The sequence below is a fragment of the Magnolia sinica genome, chromosome 17, assembly GCF_029962835.1.
Source record: "Magnolia sinica isolate HGM2019 chromosome 17, MsV1, whole genome shotgun sequence".
NCBI lineage: Eukaryota > Viridiplantae > Streptophyta > Magnoliopsida > Magnoliales > Magnoliaceae > Magnolia > Magnolia sinica.
Genome location: NC_080589.1, coordinates 70,891,946 through 70,918,876, shown reverse-complemented (window position 1 = coordinate 70,918,876; position 26,931 = coordinate 70,891,946). Strand labels below are relative to the sequence as shown.

General features: G+C 41.0%; 2 protein-coding genes and 1 long non-coding RNA gene across 5 annotated transcripts; 2 read left to right on the top strand and 1 right to left on the bottom strand.

Annotated features, from left to right (window-relative positions):
* The first annotated feature begins 1,499 nt into the window (after window positions 1-1,499).
* Window positions 1,500-9,185, top strand: LOC131230808 (remorin-like). Its single transcript, XM_058226799.1, has 5 exons — window positions 1,500-1,849; window positions 5,541-5,594; window positions 5,929-6,016; window positions 6,937-7,018; window positions 8,768-9,185. Exons 1-5 carry the CDS (start codon window positions 1,678-1,680, stop codon window positions 8,966-8,968), a joined length of 597 nt encoding a protein of 198 aa, XP_058082782.1. The 5' UTR covers window positions 1,500-1,677; the 3' UTR covers window positions 8,969-9,185.
* A 10,992-nt stretch (window positions 9,186-20,177) lies between these two features.
* On the bottom strand, window positions 20,178-26,701 carry LOC131230334 (transcription factor MYB17). 3 transcript variants are annotated; one of them, XM_058226205.1, is made up of 4 exons: window positions 26,684-26,701; window positions 26,061-26,317; window positions 24,425-24,554; window positions 20,178-21,313 (listed from the first exon to the last, which is right to left on the bottom strand). In XM_058226205.1, the coding sequence occupies exons 2-4, from the start codon at window positions 26,191-26,193 to the stop codon at window positions 20,689-20,691; spliced, it is 888 nt and encodes a 295-aa protein (XP_058082188.1). In that variant the 5' UTR covers window positions 26,194-26,317; window positions 26,684-26,701; the 3' UTR covers window positions 20,178-20,688. The 3 variants fall into 3 exon arrangements, with proteins under 3 accessions (XP_058082188.1, XP_058082189.1, XP_058082187.1); XM_058226206.1 differs by lacking the exon at window positions 26,684-26,701 and having other exon boundaries at window positions 20,178-20,629; window positions 20,718-21,313; window positions 26,061-26,642; XM_058226204.1 differs by lacking the exon at window positions 26,684-26,701 and having other exon boundaries at window positions 26,061-26,640.
* Window positions 25,866-26,294, top strand: LOC131230336 (uncharacterized). Its single transcript, XR_009163985.1, has 2 exons — window positions 25,866-25,998; window positions 26,047-26,294. It is a non-coding gene; the product is annotated as an uncharacterized LOC131230336 (long non-coding RNA).
* Window positions 26,702-26,931: the final 230 nt, after the last annotated feature.

Below are 26,931 nucleotides of genomic sequence, written 5' to 3'. Positions count from 1 at the left end.
CACATCTCGTGGGCCAATCATCTGCAAGAGAAAATGTATGGTTTAGAAACGCCTGACGTGGATTTGTTGCAGCCTTTGGTAGGAAGTTTCTGCCCAAGGATACTGGGTGGGGTCCACTGTGATGTTTATGAGAAATCCAATCCGTCCATCCGTTTTTTTAGTTCTTTTAGGGCATATAACAAAAAATAAGGTGATAAAAAACTCAAATAGGCCACACGAGAGAAAACAGTGGTAATTTAGTGACTACCGTTGAAATATTTGTATGGCCACAAAAGTTTTGTATAGGTCTAAGTTTTTGATGTGTTCACTTCATCCCAGTGAAAATGACCTTATAAACGGTTGGGATGGCGTATAAACATCAAGGCGGAGCCTAGGAAGGTTTCAACGGTAGGAATTCCTCTCCCTACTGTTTCATCTTGTATGGCTCATTTGAGTTTTGGATACTCATCATTTTTGTTCTCATTTCCTAAAATGAGTTTAAAAAATGGATGAACGGGTTGGATTTCTCTAAACATAACGGTGGAACCCACCTTGCATCCCAGCGCAGGAACTTCCAGCGAAAGGCTTTCGAAGGAAATCCACGTCCCCTGACCGGTTTCATTCTACCCACTTTTGCGGCCGACAGATGAGGTGGTCGGCCTGATTTTCCGGAACGCGTAATCTACGCGTTGTGGCCCACGTGATGAATGGTGGTGAATACACGAGCAACCGTAATTATCGAACAGGCAATAATTCTAATTTCACTCGCACATGTAGCGACATGCAACGTACGTGGAAGATTCGAGCCTGCCCAAAGATGGACCCCACGGTGCAAGGCTTTTATCTCAAGAATCAATCTCATCCGACCATGAAACAGGCCATATTTCTACGAATGAAATGAAGGGACAAGAGAAACATACCCTTAGTTGATACTCCGGCTGAGTATGACGCTTCATACGCACACACTCTAAATTATTAAAGTGTTGTGCTTTTAACTTAAAGTAAACCGTCCAAATTATGGGACCCAAAAATATCTCCCTCATAACTTAAAAAATTCAGATTATCTGGACCATTTAATAACACACATTTGCTTCTGGACTTCCGACGTTAGACTATCTCACTTCAACCGTCCATTTTATATCAACTCATCAGAAATTTTAAACATTATCTCAATGTAATATTTTATATATGATCCATCTGAAGTAAGACTTACGATTTGGACAGTTTAATTGAGCTTTACACGGAAAGATAATATATAACTCTAAGTGCGTGTATATGAAGCATCACAGTCAGCCAGAGTATCATTTTTTTTCTACTTTGCAGACACGCTCTCTACCCGTGTAGGAAGGAGGATACTTCACACGCGTGACAACCTGTCATGTACGAGATCGATTGCCAAAAGAGAAAGTGCGCTTCGCATACCTCGCACATGGCCCTTTACACTTCTGCATGTCGTGTTCAATTATTAAAGGTGGCCCACCTTATTAACAGCTAGATCTCTCTCTCTCTCTCTCTCTCTCTCTCTCTCTCTCCTTTTATACAATTACCAGCCTCCATCCTTCTCTGCTCTGCTTTCTCTCATCTCTCTCGTGGCAATCCTGTAATTTCGCCTATTTTCAGGGGCTATTTCTCTCTCTGAGTTAATTTGGTAACGCTTGGAGAGGCTGTTTTTTTCCGTTTTGATATCTGAGATTGGAGATGGGAGAAGAAGAGTCGAAGAAGAAGGCAGAAGTCGAAAATGCCCTTCCAGAGGCGTCGCCAACTTCGAAGGAGCACGTCGTCACCGAGGATAAAACCGTCATTCCATCACTTTCTGCCGAAGAGAAGAAGAATACCGTCGATGATTCCAAAGCTCTTGCTATCGTCGAGAGTAAAATCTAAAATCCCTCTCCTCTCTTATTGGCTTCTTTTTCTTCGACTCGCTCGCGTGAGATGGAAGATCGGCTTCGCAGCGCACGTGCTGACATGGCACACGTGGGTAGGATCCTAGGCTTTAGCCGGGCAAATTTGCATGGCCGAAAAATCAGGCTGAAAAGGAAAAAACGTATGGATAGATGAGAAATTGATCATTCCATGTAATGAATTGCCTTGATCTTTCACACGTGCACCATGTTGGTACGTGTACCGAGAAGCACCCTGTAATTCTCACGCGAGCGAGTTCATTCGGATTCTATATGGCTTTCTATTTGATACTCCGACAGGCTGTGATGCTTGATACGCAGGCACTTTAGAAATTGAACACAAGGCAGACATTTACTCGACTTACGCCGATCGTGGAACCCACTGTCGCTAAAATAAATGTCATATTGGAGCTTTGCTAACCAATAACCGTTTGCGATAAAGCTCCACACATGTGCCAGCATGGCACATACGTGCGAGATCCAATCCATCCATGAGGTTGGTCTGGCCTTATGCATGTTGGAAATCTGGTCCACTTAGCATGCGAGCCCCATTTATGGAAAAATTTTGAATGATCAGAAAACTTCGTCCAGCTTTTCAGAGCCGTACGTTTGTTTTGAAAACTGTGGTCCATCAGACCGTTGGATCAATCTGATTCATGGGTCAAAGCATCAATATATTGTCGCCTTTCTGATAGATGGACTGGATTTCGGATATACAATTCCATTCTGGCACGTACGTCGCGTGTACATGAGCTTTTTTCCACACGCGTGTGCGCTTGGCAAGGCTCGTTATAATTGCATATTAAGGGGGCCACTTACCATCGTCTATCAGTAAAGAGAAGGTATAAAGTCCAACGAGTTGGACGATAATGTACAACCAGACAATAGTCTCCAACCATTCATGTATATACAACATCCAACCCGTCCAATAGGTTTGGATAATTATTTTAATTACCTTATTAAAAAATCAGCTACATCCATTTAGCTTGTGAGCCATACCTGTACGTTGTTATTTATCAATGGCTAAAAATTGTTTTGTATGTTTTGACTCACCTAATGTGTAGGTGGGGCTGAATGTTACCCAAATCCATTCTCATGGTGGGGCCAACATATTGGAAGGTTTAGATTTTACACCAACATGATAGGTTGGAAGTAATTTACTGGGTGGACCAAAACTTATGGTCCAACCCGTTAGACTTGCAAACCTCTCATCTCCGGAAGGGTTGGACTGTTATATTTACGACGTGGATCAACTAATATCGATCATCCAATGGACCAAATTTGATTTTTTCTATTTCTCAATTGCTATAAATTGGTTTCTATGGTGTGGCCCACGTGATGATTATATAGAGCTGATATTTGAATTAGGAGATTCTTGTTGTAGGGCTAAACTATTGGAAGGATTAGATTTTAAATTAACTTAATAGGCCCGAAGTTATTTGCAGACTTCCTCCTCAAAAATAATATTATTATAATTACAACCCACTGGCATTGTTACCCATTCTTTCCACAATTTTCAAATATAACATTAGATTATAATATCATGTTTTATAAAAAGTGGGAATACTGGGTCCTCAAAACTTGCTGAGTTCAGTAGGAAGTCGGCCAAATTGACTGCGACAGGCTGAAAACATAGCTCATGCAAGTCTTGCTTTGACTTGCTGATCGTGAAAACTCTTTGTTTTTTATTTTTCAACACCCACACTACATCGGCACTCGATCCCATGATCTCAATGTTGAAATATAGACTCCGTCTACCACCGAGTCGTAACAACTCAACCTAAGTCAATTTGTGCGAGAAAAAAAAAGATGAAGCTAAAAGCAAAACCAATTCACAGGGTAAATGAATGTGTTTTCTTTCGTTTTTTAATAGTATTGACATCTTATTTTTACTTTCAATTCTATATCTATTTAATATACTTAATCGGATTTTATACCTATTTATTTCCAAGTCACTATATTTTAATTTCTCCTCCTTTTAAAAATCATTTTCTCCTTTTTTATAAGCTCATAACTTTTTCTTGCACTAATTAAAATTGTACTCATAGCCTTGGATCTAAATTGTTTGTCAGGTCAACCATTGGCATTTAGATTCTTGTGGCTTAAAAATCTAAATTATTAAATGATTCTGGTATCTCAATCAATGTACATTTTCTCCTGTGAATGTGAATTGTTTCTCTTGTTCCTTTTCAGTGTTAATTTTTAGGCCACTGATTAGATAGTTAGGATCAAGTTATGGGAACTCCATAGTAGTGCCCACTTGATGTATCCTTAGTTTTAGGGAGAAGGTCAATGTAGTAAAGGTATGTCTCCTAGAGTATCCATGATTCAAACAGTACATATGGCATATCAGCATTAGAATTGACTCGTCTGAGTTACCTGGTCAACTCATCCGAGTCTTGACTCATTGATCAACAAAGCCAAGCTTGATTCCTGGTTTACGAATGATGGAAAAACATATAAGAAGAAAAAAAGGATAAGTGATGGATAAAACATTCGCCCTATCGATATATGTTACCAACACTATAATTTTTTCTTCAGTTTGGAAATCTTTGTTGTAAAGATAATGTCTTTTACAGGGCTATATATGCATAAAAAACCCAAGTCAGTAGGGTTGACCATGTTGTATGTGTAAAATCCACTCTGTCTATCAGGTTTTATACTCAATGCTAGGCGCTAAGACCAAAAATCAGCTAGACCCACAACTAGGATGGACCAAGCCACATGGAACAATCTGGATAAGATGCTAACCATGGGTTTATGTGTTGGGCCACCATGTTGCGTATCTTTCATCAAATCTGTTAATCAAGTGTGATTCACTAGGATGAAGAGAAGATACAAAAATCAGCCTGATACTAAATGTGGGTGGACCACAACATATGAACTTAGCAGTTTTGGGAGCAATTTGATGTTGTTCCCATTAGCGTGGTCTATATGAGTTTTTAATTTGGGCTTATTTTCTGTATGCACAATTCAAATAATGGTTCTTACCCGATAGATGGAGTGATTTTACATACACAAGATGGTGGGCCCCACAGAGCATGGTTGTTTTATGCACTGCGTGAAACAGGTGCTGTAGGTGATTGCTGTCCTCTTTTAGACGTGTCTTGATGTGATCTGCAATGTGATTTCATGAATCATTACACATGCCAATATGGATCCCTGCTCTCCATATGGTTGGAAAGAATGCTTAGTAGATCTTTTGCCTAAAAGGTCAGGCAGTTTCACTCAGGTGGGCCACAATGTACAAAGTAAACTGACAGTTTAGTTGCTCTTTTTTTCTTCTTCTTCTTCTTTTTTTTTTGTATGTTGTGGGCCACCTGAGGTGTGAAATGGTGTGAATTTTAGGCCAGAATATCGAAACAATGTAGTCAACCTAATGCAAAGATCTCATCAAGCACACATGTTCCATATTGGCACGCATGCCTGCATATGGATGAGAAGGGCTCCAACCGAATGGTAAATCAACCACCAACAATAGCATCTCAATCCCATGTAGCTTTTGGATTATCTAGTCAGCTTTAAAATGTATTTTTTATATTCATTTATGGGAATTGGTATCTACTCCCACCATGTTTGATAGATGCACCTTTTTATACTTTTATAATTGGATAGCGAGATTTTGAGTGATCTTTTGAATTCTTCTCTCTTTGTTGGCAGAGGCTCCAGATTCTTCTGTAGCACAGAAAACCTCAAGCAAGTCCAAGGACAGAGGTAATTATTGGATCGAGTGTTGGAGGCCGGTTTCCCCACAATAATTGTAGAGTAAGCTTATTCTACAATCATGTATGTGGGGCCTGCCATTATGTGTGCATGATGTCCACTCTATCCATCATGTTTTTCCCCTCATGTTCTCTTTGGAGGCCAAAAATCAGGCTGATCCAAAACTTGGGTGGCCCACACCATGTAAAATCATGCATGGAACTACTAAAATCATGTGTTGTGGCCCACCTGAGCTTTGGAATGTCCTAATTTTTTTAGGTGTCCATTCAACCTTGTAAGTATTTAAATACCCACCTGTTGAAATTTCTCATTTCTTTTTACTCAGATGTTGCTCTTGCCCAAGTTGAAAATGAGAAGCGGAGCTGTTTAATAAAAGCATGGGAAGAGAGCGAAAAGACTAAAGCTGAGAACAAGTAAGAGTTGGTTCTGATTAGTCTCTTTTGGTTTGGGGAAATTTTCACACCTTTGATCAAATAGCGGTGTTTAAAAAGCATAATCAAAATCTTGAAAATCCGCTGAGTTGGCTAAACCCGGTTCTTTTTAAGAATGAAAAATGCCTACTTAATACCCAAAAAGCTTGAAGAATTGGACTATATAATGAGCTTTTTAAATTCGAAAAGCTCCACCTGTAATTCGACTCATTTTCAGGAAGTGATTGTGCAGCCTAGATCTGTGATTGAACGGATTGTGGGCTGAATTGAATCAATGTGGATCCTTTAAAACTCAGAAGAAGTGAACTCATACTTGAAAAGTTGATCAATTGATTGAAATGTCTGACCACATAAGATTTTTTAATACAAAAAAGATTGACCAATTACTCAACTCTGTATTGGATTGTTATTGTAGGGCCCCTAATCTCTGATCAAACAGCTTGTGGGGCCCACTCCTGGGCTTTCATGGAACCAACTCCTAGGCTACAGCATCATGCATCATCGAGTTCAAAATCAAAATGGACATTTCCTATTACACATTTTTTAAGTTGCTTATGTTTTATATTTATCTGCTGTAGGAGTAGCTGAATAATTTTTAAGACCTATGACAGTCCACTCAAATATCAACATTTCCTCCACATTCGGATCGAGCTTTAGGCCATTCATGTGGGTGTGGTACCACAAACCATAAGCTGATGAATTTGAAAATGTTGGAAAATTGCATTTACATGATGTTGATAAAACCTAATTCAATTGCAACGGTCAGTCCCAGGTTACTACAGTAACGTTCGGATTCTAGTTTTTTCTCCAGCTTTTCCTGTTTGTGTTTTTGTTTATTGAGTTGAAGTGATTTAATCATTCCACAATGCCGGGGTATTGAACATGCTAACTCTTTTAAACAGGGCCCAGAAGAAGCTGTCGGCAATCGGATCGTGGGAGAACACAAAGAAGGCTTCTGTGGAAGCTCAGCTGAAAAAGATGGAGGTAAGAAAGTTATGCTTTTGCATTAGATGTAGAGGAATGATCCAATGCTAAACGCTCATAGCAAAGTAAGTTAATCAAGCCTTCAATCTCCTTACTCGAAGGGCACTTGTACAAGATCCGGGCCATTCGTTTATTTTGACCCAATGCGGACGGGCCATGTTCCTGAAAATACACCAGATGAGTGATACTAGCTGTCAGCTAAAGGACTTTTGCCTGTTGATCTTGACCCTTGGTTGGAATTTTTCTTGATTGCCCATATGCTACCCTCAAGAGTCCTCCAATCGGAGGCCAGATCATATTCAATCAATGTGATTTTTGAGATGTGTGCCGTCCATGATATGTCCCAATACATAGAAGGTCTGGATATAGTACAGGTGTACGAAATACACGGGCATTGAATGATTGACGTCTAACAACTGATTAGGAGTAGCACCAATAGTTATTAAGATCAGGGTAAGTAGACTTGATTTGATCATGTGAAATGGAGAACAAGAACCGCACTAGTTAGAAATGAGTTAGTACAAGTTGAAGGCTCTTAAAAGGCAAGGGAAGGCCTGAAAAGAAGTGGGCGGAGATAGCAAGAAAAGACCTGATGACCTATGGTCTAGCTAAGTTGTGACCCTTCATCAGCAAAATAGTGAAAGTGGATTCATGTAGCCGACCCCAATTAGTTGGGAAAAGACTTTTTTGTGTTTGGCCAGATCCAATGCAGATGTTTCTAGAATAAGCTTAATGTACAAATTAATGTGTGGGTCAACCATGAAGTTATTATGACATCCAATCCCTTACCATGTGTGGCCCTTCCTATTCTCCTTGATGCCCAAAATCCAGCCGATCCAAAACTCAGGTGGACCGCATCACAGGGACCAGTTGAGATGGGGATGTCCACCATTAAAAACCTTCAAAAATATATGCGGGCTACTGTGTTTTACGAACGACATCTAATCCATTTAGAAGAGGCCCAAAAAATCAGGGCATTCCAAAATTCAGGTGGGCCAAAACACACTTTTTAGGCATAATTTCACATGGTACGAAGCATGCGGGATAGCTCGCTCGCCTAAGTTTTGGATCAACCCTAGTTTTTCAATCCAAGGAGAGTAGGAGGGGCCACACATGATGGAGGAATTGGATGTCATTAAAACATCACAGTGGGCCCCACACATTGAAATGTTTCAATTGAATCCGGCTTCTTTTTGTGTTTGGATGCGCGTTCATTCGCAATTCAACTGGTTGTTTGTGATACAAGATGTTTAGAGAGATTATCCAGAACCATATCACCAATGATAGAAAGCATGCTCAACTTCAGCAATCATTTTAATCTTTTCTTTATTGTCTTCCATCTCCAGTATGCATGTGGCACATGCCTGGTGGGGCCCCTTAATCTGGTGGACCACAAAGTCCATAGCCCAAAAGTTATGCTGATCAGACTATCTTCATTAATGTCTTTAAATGGATGGCTAACATCTGCAGAGCTAAAAGAAATAGAAGGAAACAGAATAAATGTCCAACTCTAGTGTGCAAAGGATGCACTCATCTGTTAGCCAGGATGTTCCACCCAAATGCATTCCTTTTTGAGCTATGGTCCATCCACTAGATGACGCACCAAATCAACGGTCCCGTTCTCTCCATAGATGCCCGCCAAATCTATGGAGAGAACAAAACAATCGCTCAAGGTGGAGAATCTTGTTAGTTATTTTCCTAATGAAAACAGAACAGTTATTTAGCTTGGCCTACCTATTTAATAAACAGGAGAAGTTGGAAAAGAAGAAGGCTGAGTATGGGGAGAAGATGAAAAATAAGGCAGCAATAATTCACAAGGAAGCTGAAGAGAAGCGGGCCATGGTCGAAGCCATGCGCGGTGAGGAGATTCTCAAGGCCGAGGAGACGGCTGCGAAGTACCGTGCAACTGGACATGTGCCGAAGAAGATCCTCGGGTGCTTCGGAGGTTAGAAATTCCCAAACATGAATTGAAAGAAAAGTAGAAATTATGAGTCTTTCCCTTCTTCGCTATGTATTTATTTTCTTATGCTTTCTTCGTTTAATCACAGTTTGAGAGTGTTTCATTACCACAATAATGGTTGATCATGTATGTGTATAGTGTGATAGTTCGTTGTATATGTTTGGATTCTAGAAACTAAGTTTGAAAATCTTGGATGGTTTTGAATCATACAGCAGCACGACCTATGTTGCCTTGAAAGGAACTTCAATAAAAGATGGGATATGCAGATAGTAGTATCTGCATATACTTAATAAATACAACTTCTCTTACGCACTTCAACCCTATTCTACAATTTTTTACTTGGCAAGTATGAATTTATGATTAAGGGCCCGTTTGGATACCACCAAATAAGTTATAACTTATTCTATTTACAACAGTAGATAAGTAACTTATTTCAGATAAGTAAGTTTTGTTTATGGATAGTTATAAGTTACTTTTTTACTTAAAAGTACTTAATCACTTCAGTTAATTTCTTTAACTTTTCTGCTTTTCATAAGTTATTGAAGAGAGGCATAGGAGAGATGAAAGAGAGGAGAAGTTGGTATGTTGCATACCAAACATACTAATCTTTTTAATAAGTAAAAACTAAGATAAGTTGCTTGTGGCATAAGTAACTTATCTTAAGTAATTTACGATCCAAATAGACTTGAGACCCATTGTTGGTGGCCCATCTAATATGGGCCTATTTATCTTTGTTGTTGGGCAATCCCAATCCTAGACCATCCAATTTGCTTAGATCTTGTGGCCCAGGTAATTGATCGGGTCTACTTGAATATCCCAAATGTTAATCAGAAGAGTGGATCATATCCCTTTCTACTCCAATAATTGATATGCAAGCTGCTAAAAGAGGCCATACATCTTGATTTTGTTTATAGAGGCTGCATATATTGACCGTGTAGATCCATGTATATTGACGGTGTAGATCCTACAAGCTTTTGTCCATTATGTTGGGGAACTGTGCAAGTAAATCCTAAATTTGAATCAGAAACAAACACAAACAAAGTATGCATAGGAACACACAATTTTACATGAAAAGCCCTTGTAACCAAAAAAAAAAAAAAAAGAGCCAAAAAGCGATAAGCAAATCCATTGTGAAAATGAAAATACAAAAGATGAAATCATTTACAGATATGAAAACCCTTGTTTTCTCCCTTCTAAACTTTAGAATCGATTTAGCCCTCATTGTTTTCACCATAATCCCGCATTATACCCATATATATAGTGTTACACTTGGAATAGAAAACAAATCTGTATAATTACACAAAATGGCGAGCTCCGTCAATCTAAGCAGCGATCGATCAAGCCTACCAAGTTCGATGAATCGAACATGCTCAAAAGTGTCCAACTAGTTAACATGAACATTCTAAATTTTCTCAGTCGCTCAAACCTCCAAGGTCAATCAATTGAACATGTTCAAGATTGTCTAGAGACCAATCTATTCACTCGATCAATCGAGCAGCTTGTTCGATTGATCAAACTCCCCTATGCTTGTATAAACTGAAGATATCCAGACAACACATGAATTCCATTGATGGTCTGGGCCATAACTGGTTGATAGTTGGTCAAAATATAGACGGTTGGGAGAGAATGCAACAATGGTCCAAATTCAAAGAAGAGGAAGCAAAATATTATACAAGTTGGACCGTTTAATGTTGGGGATTTTTGTGCATGGACCATCCATGGTGTGGCCCATGATATCAACGGTTTGGATTCGCCCTATGGACTCCCTTTTCACAAACTGAAAAGTTGGAACGGTACAACCTCCGTGCGGAGCATTGTATATTGCCTGTCCTTTTTATGCGACTTCACGGTTTATTGGAACGGGAGTGACATTCACCAACAACGAACTTCTAATTGTGGGTGTTTCCACAATATCATTTTCATAGTGGATTGGCCGGCCCCACGAGTGGGGCCCACCCACAAGTAAAAAAGAAACAGCTGACCTCGTGAACATTGCTTGGGCCACATGCACGAGACCAATCAAGGGTGACGATTGATCCTAACGGGTTGTTTTTTATTACGAAGCGAACTAGTCATATTGGGAATACACTCAACCTATGTAAACTCGGATCCTTACTCTCGCTGGGGTGGTAGACTCTTCAGAGTTTTAACACCCGGTCAAGGGTTGGAGTATCCATAGGTGGTGAAATCCCACTGTGGCGTGAGTGTGCAGGGTGTCTGTGCGTGTAAATAAAAAAATAAAAGAACTGAAATTTCCCAAACTGCTCGGTTTGGTCCGGTTCTGAAGTGCATTAGTTCGGTTTAGTTCTCAGTTTTAGGTTTTGTAGAATTGAACCTGATCGTAGAATCATACCTTGGATCCGAACCTGAAACCTGACCGCTCAGTTGATAAATTTTTAAATTTAAAATTTTGTTTAACATAAAAATTAAAAAAATATATTAATCTTTCTCTATTCTCTCCAAATTTTTAAATTTTAAATTTTGTTTAACATAAAAATTAAAAAAATATATTAATCTTTCTCTATTCTCTCCCGCTTTGGTGGCCTCTCTCTGTCTCTCAAGAACTGTGCAATTGGACCAGATTATAAAAAAACAAACTATGCAATTGGGTCCAATTATAATAACAATGTAAATGGACTGGTTTATAAAAAGCCCGGAACCGGGCAACGGAATAGGAACGAACCTATTTTTTACTGTCCGGTTCCGGTTCGGTTCTGTTTTTCATGGATCCGTGGAATAGTTCGGTTCTGGTTTCACCCCATAACCTGGCCGAACCGAACCTGTGCACCCCTATAATCTATTAATTGATCTGGACCGCCTATGTAATCTGTCCAACCTTCCTGGACCTGTGTAAAAGAATCGCACGGACAGGATTATTCGAACCATCTGACAATGGGCTTATGTCTTATTTTAGCTGTCCCCTTTCTAAGAAATCCAATGTAGGGTTCACTTGATAGACCGGCAGTTTTATCGATTGAGCATGTTATTGGTCCTTGATCAAACGGTTGGGATCACTGGATCAGTGGGCCTCCGTATGTTGGCCATCATGAGTCTGCTGGATTGGATGGATGGTCCAAGTTGCATAGGATCACTCTCCATGGAATCGAATTTTAAAAGCGATTTCTTGCGAGAAGCGGATTGCGTGATATGCCACGCACCACCAACCTCGGTGGTGCGCTGACGTGGCAAAGTTCTGTGGACCCACTATGATGTATGTGTTATATTTGCACCGTCCATTTATTTTGCAAGATCATCTTAGGACATGAGCCCAAAAATGAGACAAATCCAAACCTCACGTGGACCACACCACACAAAGAAGTGACATTGAACAAAAGCGAATTAGCTGAGCCCGGCCTCACCGAACACGGAAGCGGATTGGCTGGTGTACCTCATACCAGCTACATAGCTGGTGTATTGATGTCAACAAGTTTTGTGGGTCTAATCATTAGGTATGTGTTATATCAAACCTTCGGTACATTTGGCGAGCTCGTCTTAAGGCTTAACACATAAAAAAAAAAAAAGAGACAATTCTAACTAGCAAGTGGACCAGCAAAAAGCAGTGGGCAATTGAACGTCTACCATTGAAATCCCTTTTGGGGTCACAGAAGTTTTGGATAATATGAAATTTGTTTTATCTCTTCATTCAAGTCTTTTGACCTTATGAACATATTGGATGGAAAATAAACGTTATGGTGGGCCCTACGAATTTTTTAATGGTGAATATCATTATCTCTGCTGCTATTGTTGGTGTGGTCTGGATGATCTTTGGGTATTATTCATTTTTTAGATAATTCTCTAAAATGATCTCTAAAAATAGATAAACGCTGTAGATATAATAAATACATCACTATGGGGCCCATGTAACTTTGATCTCCTTTGAACCGTTCGTACAACACGGAGCTCGAGGAGCGTCAGTGCTCGTCTTGGCACGACACGTACCTACAGCAGCTGTTTGGCTGGTGTGTGGTACACCAGCCAATCCACTTCCACCGAACACAGTGCAGCCCCAACGGTGGGACCCACCTCGATGCATGTATTGGATATCCACGTTGTTCATCCTTGCCATACCACTTGAAAGTATGAACCCAATAATAAATTAGATCCAATTATCAAGTGGACTACACTGATTAGGAAACCGCGGTGATCCACCGTGTGAAAGTATGAGCCCAAAAATAGATTAGATCCAATTATCAGGTAGACCGCACTGTAGAAAACAGTTGTGATCAAATGCTAAAAAGTTCTTGTGGGCCACAAAAGTTTGGGATCAAGCTGATATTTGTTTTTTTCCCTTCATACGTGTCTATATGACCTAATTAACAAGTTGGATGACCAATTAAATACGTAGTCAATTTAGGCCATAGGAAGGTGGATGATCAATCACTATTGTTTCCCATGGTGTGGTCTACTTGAGAATTGGATTTTATTTTTTTTTTAAATTTAAAAGCTTGTTAGTACACCCACTGGCAGTTCACACTCCACCCCTACTAGGGAATTGATACAAAGACCTCTGAAACTAGGTATCTTTCACCCAGTCTACCACTTGAGCTATGGATCTACTCCAATCTTGGGTTAGGGAATTGATATGAAGACCTCTGAAACTAGGTATCTTTCACCCAGTCTGCCACTTGAGCTATAGATCACTCTGATCTGGGTTTATGCCTAAAGTGAGGTGTTAAAACAGATGAAAGGTATGAATAACTTGCAAACCTAGGTTTTGACCCTGCTGCTTTGGATGTGAGTTGTTTAAAGTAAAAATATTACATGCGCCTTATGAAGTTTTTAATGGTGAGTGATCAATCATTACTGTCTCTTGTGGGGTGATCCACTTGAGATTTGTATATGCTTAATTTTTTAGAAATTGTCCTAAAATGGCCTGTAAAAACTGACGGACGACGTGGATATACAACATATGATCAAGGTGGACCCTAAGGTAAGGGTAGCACCCACAAAGCTGTTACCCAGTTAACATTAGGGCTGTCAACGGGTTGATCCTGGGGTGGGTCTCGGCCCGGATTTTAAACTGCTTTGGGCCCGGCCGTTGGGCCAGCCTTACTTACAATTCTGATTTTACAGGCCCAAGACCGAGCACGGCCCATTGATACCCCAACTCAACATTGGCGTGCACAATTGATGGATGGAGTAGATATCACACGGCTGCATCCTTTTCTTATGCAACTGATGGAAGGAGTGGATGTGACACAGACGTTGGGCCCCACATCTGACAACACTAGCCAGCTTGCTGGTGTCAAAGCTTTGTGGGCCCCACCATGATGTATGTGTTTTATCTACACAGTCCATCCATTTTGCCAGCTCGTTTTAGGGCATGAGTACAAAACCAAGGCAAATTCAAATCTCAGCTGTACAGCACCACACGAACTGCATTAAAAACTTCCAAGGGCTCATTATAATGTTTATTTGTCATCCAACTTATTTATAAGGTCACAAAGACATGGATGAAGGGAAAACATAAATATATGCTTGATCGAAAACTTTTGTGGCTCCCAAAAAGATTTCAACGGTAAGCGTTAAATTCCCATTGTTTCCAATGTTGTAGTCAACCTAAGATTTGGATCTACCCTATTTTTGGATTCATGCCCTAAAATAAGCTGAAAAAATAGATGAACAGTGTGGATAAAGCACATACATTATGGTGAGGCCCGCAGAGCTTTTACACCAGCTGGTCAAAGAGTGTTGGGTAGGGCTAAAAGTCAGGCGGATTCAACCTGACCAACCTGGCATTGGGTTAGGCACGAGTAGGATGTATGAGGTTCGATTTTAGACTTAGGCTATATAAAGACCAACCCGATGAAACTCAAGTTGAGCTTGGCTTGAGGTTTAAGGTTGTCCAATCCAATTTGAACCCATCAACATATAAGTTACCTATAAATTATAATTTGAGTATGGATCATCCATGTTAAATGGATAAAAAATTCTAATGCTGTCGGTTTTCATTGTCCTCATCATTTCCAATAATTTAAGCTAACAAGATTAGTCCAACTTCTCTTCCAAATAAATTGCATTCTACACAACTTAACTTTTAATGTAGTAGTCTTATATTTTAACTTGTTTGTGAAGTTCCTTATTATAAATAACTACATATATAATCCATAGGTAGTGAAATCCCACTATAATGTGAGTGTGTGGGGGTGTGTAAAAATAAATAAATAAATACTACATATATAATCAATGAAATTACAGTTAAAAAAATAAGATGTGCATTGAAAATATAGCAAGCTAACGCAATAACGAAAATATTAGTATGTATCCACCTTACTAATCTCATCAATCCAACTGAACCCGCTAGGGTTTGATTTGGGTTGAAAATTCTCAACCCGAAGTTGGTTAGGGTTGAAGTATAAAAACCTTAGGTTCGGGCGCGTGGATTTGGAACCCCCTGGATTCGCAACCCCCGTGATTGAAAACCACCTGGATTGGCAATCCTCTCGGTGTGTTTGGTACCCTTGAGTGTGAATCAACTTTAATTCAAAAATACCTATACATGGTATATTCACAGGGGTTTGAATTTAATTACTAAATCAACTTTAATATCCTCAATTAGTGAGATATATAATTTTTGACACTATGGTTGTGATAAGCCCGCTAAAATATATGTTTTGTCTAAAAGTGATGAAATTCCAAGTCTTAGATGGACCACAAGCACAAGATCATGTCTGAGTGACTAACCAACGATTTTTAATCGTTGATTGATATGGACAATGTTTGGACGGTGCTGGACAATATTTGGACAATGCTGATCAACATGAACAATGTTTGGACGGTGCTGATCATCGTTAGTGGGCCATGTGCCCAGTAGAATGATAGTGTACAGTGACATACATTTATACATGTAACTATTCAAATGATTTTAGGTGTAATCCAAGCTACAAACCCCCTCAAAGAGTGGATTGGAAACCCCCTAGATTGGCAATCCCCAGTTACTTTATGCTGCCAAACAACCATGGGGATTTGAAAATTCTCAACCCGATGTTGGTTAGGGTTGAAGTATAAAAACCTTAGGTTCGGGCTAAAATTGGCCACCAACCTAACCAAACCTGCCCGACTTCCAACCCCAGTGTCGGGTCCTGACCCCAAGAGCTTTGCAGGAAGTTCGGGTACTATTCCTCTCCAGTCCGGTAAAGAGCATTGAATGCGAGAGTAAATACGCCTCGCATGTGCACATTAAATAGCCGTGGACCACCGGTTCATGTAAGAAAAGGACATACTTATTAGGATAACCCTCCACAGGCCCACCCTCTCCTTTTCACACGCATCTAAAATGTCATCTTGGCCTACGTGTCAGATATCTCAACTGTACATAAGGTGGTCCCTACTATGTAGATTACTGTTCAAAAATATCATGTAGGTTTGTCCACTAGGTGGTCCATCCCTTTGTGAAAGGAATGGACGGTTTTAATAAACTTCCAAACAGTGGTCCACATCTAACCTGCACATGTACCCTCTTGATGATCATACCGTCTTGATTATTCCACATGATCATATATCCATGGTGGGTTCCACCTTGTGAAATAATTAGGTAGTCTACACACGTGACAAGTTGGCGCGCATGCGGAGATTTGAGCGATTGCACGGGTTTTTCCTATGAGACGCACTTGGGTAACTCGCGCTAGGTACCAACTAGGGTTAGTTACGCAAACCTAGAACCACATGGGTAGACATTTTGTTAGATCTACCCCGTCCATTAGATACTATGCCTTATTTTAACCATTGAAATAAAAACTTGGTTAGAAAAAATGTAAGGTGAGACACACCAAGGGAAATTGTTGAGATAGAACGCTTACCATTAGTTTTCTGTGGTGATTATATATCATCTGATCCATTCATACAATGTGCCTCATCAGGATGCAAGAAAATAATAGTATTGTAGAACTCAGGTGGACCATGCCACGTGAGTCAAGAGGATTTGACCCACCTGAGTGTTGAATCTTCCTGACTTTTAGGATAAATGCCAGCAAAAGGGTGTTGTAGATGATGGACGGTGTGGATTTTATTCACGTTACGTCGTTTCTCCCACGTTGGAAGGGTAACGTGTTTTCCTCTTCCAATACAATACGTATACTCCTCCATTCGTAAACGGGTCAGAAGCGGGTCGGTTTCGGGTCAACCCGGATCGGATCCATCGGAAACGGCTGCCTCAAATGACGGTTTAGACTCGGTCAGAGTTCAATCAGGACCGTTCAATCATTCCCATTTACAGCCTGTCATTTCTAGGCCAAACAGTTTAAATCTAGGTGGACCCCACATATGAACCCAACTGGCCTAATATCTGATCCGTCTCAGTATGGAGTTCGAGTTCGTTTTGACTCTGTAGCGAGTCGCGACTCAGTACCCAGCGTGTGTGGCCGCCTATTGAGGCCCACGTGCTGAATGGTCCCATGATCAGAGTCGTCCGCAGATGAAAGTAGAACAACGAAATCAACCGTTAGGATCATCAGTGAAGTGTGATGATGGGAAATTATGTAATTTACGGTTGTATGTAGAACACGTGAACTGTGGATCAGGACTGTACATCCAATGGAAGCTATCATGGATACACTATCGGCTAAAATTCAACAGGACCGTTGGTTGCCTTCAAATGGGGAAAGGTTAGAGAAAGTGACAGCTAGGAGTGTTCTATCGTTGTGATTTTTGTACCATAAGCCATCTATAGTAACCTGCAATTATTGGACGGTTCTGATCGAACATATACCCTTCAAACACAAAGAGCGAGAGGAAATATGTCTTGACCGTACAATTTTTTGTACATTGTAGCCCACCTAAGAAGTAAAACGGCCTCATTTTTTTATAGAGAAAACGAATGTGGACCACCTGATGGAGGTTTCAAGCTCTCCACGCGTGTGATATATGGGCACGTGTGTGGTTGCCGTGTAGGGGAGGATAGGATTTCAATGCGTACACGTTTTTATAGTACGACACGGCCAGGGATAAGGTGAATGAGAGAACAATGACAAGCCTCGTAAATGCAACAGGCGTTTCCGTACGTGACAAGAGAGACGATACGGTGGGCCCGGAAGACCCGGAAAAATGTTTTAATGAGCTATCTCTCCTGGTACAGATGGCAGGGTGGTGAATTAAACCGATCAGGACCGTCCATTCAGTGGGCCTTGTGGCTTTAGTTTTCAAAATTGGCGCCCACTAGGCATTTGTTTCCATCAGTTTTAGTTTTATAAGTCGGATACCAGACCCGAAAAACAGCCGGTCAGCTTGACTCGTAGATTATGCTGATTGTCTACAGACGCGGCTGGTAGCAAGGTGGCTACTTATCGGTGCTATGTGGGCCCCACCATGTTGTATGTGTTTTATCCAGGCCGTTCATCTATTTTTGCGACCACATCAGTCTATGTCACGAGCCCAAAAATGAGGCAGATCCAAATATCAGAAAAAGTCGTGATTGAAAGCCCACCATTTTTTGGAAGTTGATTGTGTAAACTCTGTAGGGCCTACCATCATGCATTCCCTATCTACGCCGTCCATCCGTTTTTCCATATCATTTTAGGGCATGAGCCCAAAATTGAAGCATATCCAAAACTTAAGTGGACCACACCACTTGAGACAATGTGAATTAATCACCTACCGTTGAAAAATTCATACATGAGTATAAAATTGAAGCATATCAAAGACTCAAGTGGACCACACTACAGGAGACTATGAATTGATCGCCTACCGTTGAAAACTTCTAATATGTCAAACAACCAGTTTAACCCTCCTCATTCAAAGATGGTATATCAATTTACATCGTGGGATTTTAACATAATATTTATGTTTTCTCTTCATTCAAATATTTGTATCCTTATGAGGTTGGATGACAAATAAACATTACTGTATATCCTATAAAGGTTTCGAGTCACTCTCCCCAATATTTTCTTTGGTGTGGTCTACTAGATCCTTGGATATACTTCAATTTTGGTCTCATAATTTAAAATTTTCTGTAAAAATAGATGGACGGTGTGGATAAGACACATACATCCAAAGTGGGCCCCACAGTTTAATCAGTACGCAATCGGCTTCTTCATTTTTTCATATAAAACAAATATTGTATTTAATCGCTTCATATGCCGTATTTGTGCATGCGCAATTGTACAAGCCACGCGTTTACTGCGTATGCATCGTACATTGCAAAATGTTCCACGGCATCTCACGACTGAGCCAACATGGGTAAGACCCTGACCGTAGTGCCCACTTCGATGTATGCTTTGTATATCCATGCTGCCCATCTGTTTTCGCAGCTTATTTTGAAGATATGGTAACAAAAATGAAGCCGAACTTAAGTTTCAGGTAGACCACACAGGAACCAGTAGTCATTGAATTTTCACCATTAAAATAATCACTATTGTTTTCATATGGTGTGTTCCACCTGAGATTTATATCCCTCTCATTTTTGGGACGAAGCCCTAAAATGATCCGTAAAAATGGACGAACTGAATGGATGAAACACATACATCATGGTGGGGCCCACAGAGCACCCACCATCAGCACCAGGCTGGTGGCAGGGGGAGTAGCCAGTCCGCCCAAACACGCCCTGAAAGAGAATAATGTTTAGGAATGGCCTAATGTTTGGTGTGACCCCTCATACCTATGAGGTCTAAAAACACTTGGTGGGATCCACGTGGGTTTAGGAATGGCCTGATGTTTTGTGTGACCCTTCATCCAAGTGGAACACACACAATGGATGGTCTAGATGTCTGAAACATATCTCACTCGACCATATATACAATCAAGAAGATTTCATTGAGCAGCATCTACTCTCAACTGTTATCTGTGGTGTGGCCTACCAAAGTCATGGACTAGCCTGATTTAAGCCCATTGCTCACCATGAAAGGGCAAATCTGATTAATGGTATGGATGTCTGTCACACATTACAGCAGTGCCCACAAAGCTTGATATCGTGGGATCATAGCGCCTTTTCCACACACATTCCATTTTTAGTTATCTGGAGACCATTTATTACATTGGCCAGCAGGGAAATAAGCAAGCCATTACTCGAAATATTTCACAGATCGGAAAACAACCATTGCCATCCAATCAACAAGGATTGACCATTGGCTAACAAAATCTGCCATCTCCAAATCAATGGTCATGATCATCTGCTGTACGGCTACCCCCACGTGTTACGTTGTACAGTTTATGCATATCCCATACTATAATCTCAATCATAGAGAAAATTAAAAAAACTACCGTATCAACTGCTAAAAACCATACATATCTATATCTATATGTGCAACATTTCAGTTCCAGTCTCACATTCTCACAAAAAAGGACCCAAAAAAAAAAAAAAAATCAAATACCCTTTCATACAGCTGGAAAAAAAAAAATCCAAAAGCCTCCAATGTCTTGCACGAGTTCGTTTGCCATGCAGCATGTGTAGCCTGATCAGGCCGTCCGTTTATCAGGACCTTCGTCTGCTGAATACTACCGTTGATAGGCCATCATCCAAGCTAGTCAGACAATGCTGAGCATCATTTGATTAGTTCTCAACCATCCACAACGAGGCCCAGCAAATGTATGGTCCAGATCGGAGTTGTTGAACTGGCCCCATCTAACAACACATGCTGTCGGCTTTCGTGATAAAGCTTGCAAAACGAAACCCTAACCTCCACATGTTGTAATTAAAACCGCCTAAACCGCTCCTACCCCTTGAACAAAAAAGGCAATTTGTGAAGAAAGAGGGCGTTAGGCAGTTAAGAGCCTTTGGTCAATCGCTAGGAAACATAGAAAAATTACCAATGTGCCCTTGCAAGAACCCCAGCTCGTCCGTTGGAAAATCCAGCAGTAGATTCAGCGATGTCTCCGGCGAGTCGTCGTCCTCCATTTCCTCATTTGAGCTGGAAGAATCCGACTTCACCAACACGCCAGTCTCAACATCGTCGGACCCACACCGGTCGCTCGTTATGGTAGAAGCCGTTGCCGTTGCGGCTGCCATTGCCGTTGATGACGACGCAGGGGAGATGGGGCTATTACATGTGGCAAGATCTCGGCCGCGGAACTTTCTGAAGGAATCTCCGACATCGGAATTCCAAATGCGAAGGAAGTGGTCAGCATTGGATTTTCCAGGGGAGGAGGCGACAGGTTCGTTCTGGGAGGAGAAGAAGAGTAGGGATTCTCTTGATAGGCGAGCCTCGGCTTCTAGCCGGGCGCTCTCCCATTGAGCCATGTGGCGTGTAGCAGGTGTTGCTGCAGATGATGTGGCAGTAGAGCCAGAGGCGTGGGATGTGGGGTCGAGCCCCATTCGTTCTAGGCGCTTCTTCAAGTGGGTGTTCCAAAAGTTCTTGATTTCGTTGTCGGTTCTTCCAGGGAGCTGTGAGGCGATTGTGGACCACCTGAGGAAGAAAAGGAAGGTAGTGTGATTTTGGAAGTGGATGAGGAACAATACAACCAGGGCGCATTTTAGCATGTATTCTTTCAGTTCTCCGGTATTTTACAGGAGAAGTACTCTCAATTCGTTATCTGGATCATTCATCAGGTGGGCCCTACTATGGAGTAGAGGTGCAGTTTATTTCAACTGAGGGTGGGTGGATCTGTAAGTGTGGGGCCCACTGTGATGTATGTGCCTTACGTCCACACCGCTCTATCCATTTTGATTACTCATTTTGATTGAATCCCCACCATTAAAAACTTCATGGGGGATTACCACTGTTTCATGTGGTATGGTCCACGTAAGATTTGGATCTGCTTCATTTTTTGGATCATGCATTAAAACAAGTTTTCAAAATGGATGGATGGGAGTAGATTTAAGACACATATATTTCGGTAGGCCGCACAGGAATCGCACCCACCTCGGTTGACTCGGGTATCAACCTAAGCCGGGCGCCTGATGCAATGGATGAGCTACCGCATTTTTAAAAAAAAAAAAAAGCATTGGAAATGCAGAATGCAATTTGGCCTGATGTGGACCAGACGCATTACTTGTGGTTTCAAATTTTTGTAGAACAGGCGGCGGATGACTTTGCACAAAAGACTATGATAGTTAGGTTATTAGGAAATTCGAACTTGGAAGTAGAACAAAATAACTAGCAAGAGAGCCATGACCAGACAACCGAGAATCTAACATGTATTTATGATATTGAGTTAGAAAGCTGTCAACAACATCTACACCTTAGTCAACTGTACAGAAGTTTGTTGACAACTTCAAAAAATTCAATAATTTTAAGAGTTAAATTAGGGATTTTAGTTTAGAGCTTGTTATTTTTAATAAGTTCTGTTTTATTGTTTTTAGGTTTTTATGAATTTGTTTGTGGTTCAGAATTTTTATTTTAATCCTTTATGAGTTGTTTGTTAGTTTTGGAAGGATTGCAAGTATGAATGTACTACTGAATTAAAGGTCCGGGGCTTCTTATGTTTTTATAAACTTTGATCAACACCTTCCGTTTTTCAAGATTCTCTCCTTGTGGTTTGAAGTGCTGTTTCCGAAAAAGTACAAGTGTTTTCCTCCTTTATCCACATACCTAATATATTATTTGGTATTTGAAAATCATCACAGAGCCCCATGCTGGGGCATATCTATCCATTTGGCGCGGATTAGGTGTTACCATTACCGTAGGGCCCACCTTGATCATATGTTGTATATCCACTCTGTCCATCTATTTCTACTGCCCATTTTAGGACACGGTCCAAAAAATTAAGCATATCCAAATCTCAAATGGATCATACCATGAGAAACAGTGATAATTGAACACTCACCATTAAAAACTTCCCAAGGCCCACTGTAAGAAAATCTGTAATATTATTTATTTGCAATCCAACCGTTTGATAAGGTCAACCATGACTAGATAAGGGAAATTAAAAGGATTAACTATATTTAAAACTTTTGTGGAATCTAAAAAGCTTTTAATAATTATTCACCACTTTTTCTAGTTGTAGGTTCTACCAGAGATTTGGATCTGCTTAAGTTTTGGAATAACGTCTTTAAATAAGATAGAAAAAAGGATGGGCAGAGTAGATATGAAACACATTCATCAAAGTAGGCCCCGCATGGTAAGCATAACACCCATTAAGCTGTTACCCCAGAAACATCTAATCCACTCCCGTAGATGATGGGTCCATTGATAGTACATGAGCATATGTGAGATGGGAGATGGAAAGTTATTGTGGACCTAGTTACTATTAAGACACTGTTCATGCATAATTCAAATGTTGATTATTCAATGCTTGACTTTTGTAATGGGGCATAGTTTAAATATCCATTAGGGTGTATCAAAGTCACTACCAATACAGTAATCACTGTTCCAAAGAGAACAGACCGTACCATCTTAGTTTAAAAATTGGTGTTGGTATATCATAACATCAACCACCAATACAGGTGGTATTGCCCTGTATCGGGATGTTCCAGGCTGATACGGTCCGTATACAGGTACGTATCAGCGCTGGCAGCACCCATGGTTCAGCAATCCAAAGTTCAAAACCATTTGATTAAATAACCCCTGAAAAACATGTACTCGTGGCTTGCCAACAACTAGACGGTCATGAAAGAACATAGTGCGGTGGATGGTGGAAAGCCCACCCATTATGGTGGACAGTTTCAACCATTGGATTGCATCCTTAGATTAATCTAAGCATCTCATGTTCTCAGTGCAACCAAGAACACTACAACCATATAGAAGCTATGGTCTTGTAATCATGCTTCATTGATGATCCTAACCTTCGAATCTTGAAATTAAATACATTACATTTAAATTTTATTTTCATATATAATCATTCATTTATAGTATTTAAAATTTATTTTCATATACAATCACCAAGTTACAATCTGGATAGTATGGAATCCAAAATACAAACAATTCATATCATATTTAAAATGCACTTAGTAAGCAGAAACTAGCCCTATAACTGTACCTTTACAAAACCCAAAACTCGAAAAAAAAAAAAAAAACCAACCATTCATTCTATGGCCAGGATTAGAAAAGGACTGAGTTGGTTCAAGTTAAAGGGAAGAAAGCCTTGATGATCTATTGATTTGAATGAGGATATTATCCTTTATAGAGTGCAATGGCTGAACAGGATTAAGGTAGCTGACCCCAGCGTATAAAGCTTAGATGATGATGACGAGGATTCTACAGCCAGGAACCTTGAATATAGAGCAATCTCTGAGGTAAGGCCCATAATATCAACAGTTTGGGTGAAGTTTCAAAATATCTTGTGATCATTTGTAATATCATAATAAAACTAGTGTGGGGAGAAATCAGATACTTGTATAAATGATATATCGACACATCTCCATATGAATAATAAATTGGGTTCTAATATTTTGATCCTTGGTTTGAATTAATGAACCGGTGGGCCCCACTTGTACAGATTGAAAATCCCTCAAGGGTATTGGTTGGGCATCGTTTCATACGCCAGTTACGTCAAGAGCAAGTGATGGGACCACAATGCTAACGAAAAGAGAGGCGAAATTAAGAGAATGAGAGAGAGAGATAGAGAGAGAGAGGAACCTGTTGCCGACAATGGCGTGGAGCTGGATAATGGTCTTCTCTTCATCCGGAGTGAACGGTCCCCGTTTGATGTCTGGCCTAAGATAGTTGGTCCACCTAAGCCGACAGCTTTTACCGCACCGAAGTAAACCTGTCCCAAAAATGAAAATTCTCACCCTATGTTAAAACAAAAATACACATCCGGGTTGTCAGTTGGAGGTTGGGAGGGGTAGATGAAAGGAAGAGTCCACACGTGCGAGAACGTGTGATATCCAACCCACCAACCAGATGAAACCGCTGGCCAATGTTTTTCTAATCGTCCATTGGGAGTCTGTATGTGTGGCCCACCAGATGATTGGCCCAGCGCTGACGTGTCCATATGCACTCTAAGCATGTGACGAGCAGCCACAGATCACGGAAAAAGGTCTGGGTTCACGCGCGTACACATGAATCGGTGTACCACAGCGTCCCAACGAACGTCCAAGCGCCAGTGGAGATGAGCGGGAATTGAAGAAACCCGTACACGTGTCACCGGACGATGTTTACTAGGTGGGAACCACCACAGCTTATAAACGTGCAACGAAGGGCAAAAGTCTAAAAGGATAGCGACGGACCATCCATGATGGGGTCCACACAATTCTGATCGTGATCTACGATCTTGATCTTAGCGAAACGCATGCCGCACCTAGGGCTTCTAGAATTCGGCACGGATAAGATATCCAAAACATGACGTTTATGTCCCTTGCGACTGCTTCGGAAATAACCTGGTTCAGCCTGTAATTTTTTTAAAAAAAATCCAAGGGCATTTCTGACCTTCTAATCAGAGAAGAGATCTCGGCAGCAGCAGCGCCTGCTAAGGACGAAGGGTAAGCACTCACACTGCGAAAACGGCAGCAGAAAACGGACGGGTAGGAAGGAACAAAAGTGACGGAAGAGCCAAACGAGCTTTTCGTCCGTCTCTGCTACGACCGAGTCAACTCGGAATATCTAGAAATCAGAAACCGAGTCACCGACTCGATCCCAGCAACCCTAACACTTCATAGAATAGAGAGATGTTCCACTAGGCTGTACGCTTGGTGAATCCAGGCCGTCCAACTGGTGGGCTTTTTTCAAGTGCACCGCAACGGACGGAAAATTTACAGCCAGCCTTTCGAATTTGGTACACGTGTCACGAGTGCATGACATCCGAACCGTCTAAAAGGTTGGGCCCACTCTTGTAAACGTTCGGATCAAAGATCAGGATCGTCTATTCATCAGGCGGGCCGCACGATAGAAAATTTATCCAGGGCAGCGTATGAACATTAGGTAGGTGTGTGGCCAAGCTGGTGAGTGGATCGACATGAGTTTTGGGGCGAATGATATTCAAGGTAGGGCTAACCACTTCAACGGCTCAGATTCCCTGTAAACGTGATAGGTCGGCGGTTTTTTATTTCCGTCACTGCTTTTGGGGAGACTTCTCCATTTTGAATCTGGACCGCTGATAGTTTCTTATTTTTACCGTCCATCGGTGTGTTTTATAAAAGGGTCTGCCATTTGGACGGTCCAGATTCATAAAACGGAGAGTGAACTACGTGTACTGTATAGTTGAGAACTACGTGTACTGTATAGTTGAGAACTACGTGTACTGTATAGTTGAGAGAGAGTGTGTGTGTTGAACCTGCCAGCTTGGGAAGCGACCTCCAGCTGCCATGGCCGTTCTTCTTGATGTAATCGACGAGGATCTCATCTTCTTCAGGCGTCCACGGCCCTTTCTTCAATCCCTGCTTGTCACAGCAAGGAGCTCTTCCCATTCTCTCTCTCTCTCTCTCTCTCTCTCTCTCTCTCTCTTCGAAAATCAAAGGAGGCGGTGATGAGAAGATCGATCGATCGTATCCATTCTCAGAGGCATAAATGCAAAGATCGGCGAGTTTTCATCTGCGAAAATCGAAGCAAGATAAAAGAGTGAGAAATTAAAAGCTCGAAAGAAAAAGGACAATCGGCGATTTTGAGGCCGGCTTTGCATTCAATGATATAGAAATCGCGATTTTTCCCTTTTTCCTCCTTTTTTCATGAGGATTATATATAGAGAGAGAGTGAAGTAAATGAGATTCTTAAGGAAGAAAACTGTCAGATGGAGATTAAAGAGGTGAGAGGGAGAGAGAAAAAGAGAGAGGCGATTTATGGCGGGAAAAGAGAGTTGCAGAGCTCTGATTCTTCTCTGCTTATGAGGGCGAGGGAGAGAGAGAGAGAGAGGGGGAAGGAGATTTTAGGGTTCGGATGAGAGATTTCTTACTCTCTCTCTCTCTCTCTTCTTTATGTTTTAATGACTCTCATCTCTCTCGTCTTTTGTACTCGCTCTGAGCTGACTCGCTGCTGAAGGTGGGAAACTGAGGAGAGAATGGGTATTTATAGGCTGGAATTCAGGAGAACGGATTGCATGTGCTACCAGAGATATACTTGTGTACAGGGATGTATGGCCCTATACAGATGTTCCATGAAAAATCCACTCCGTTCATCTGTTTTTAAATACCATAATAGGGTAATATTCC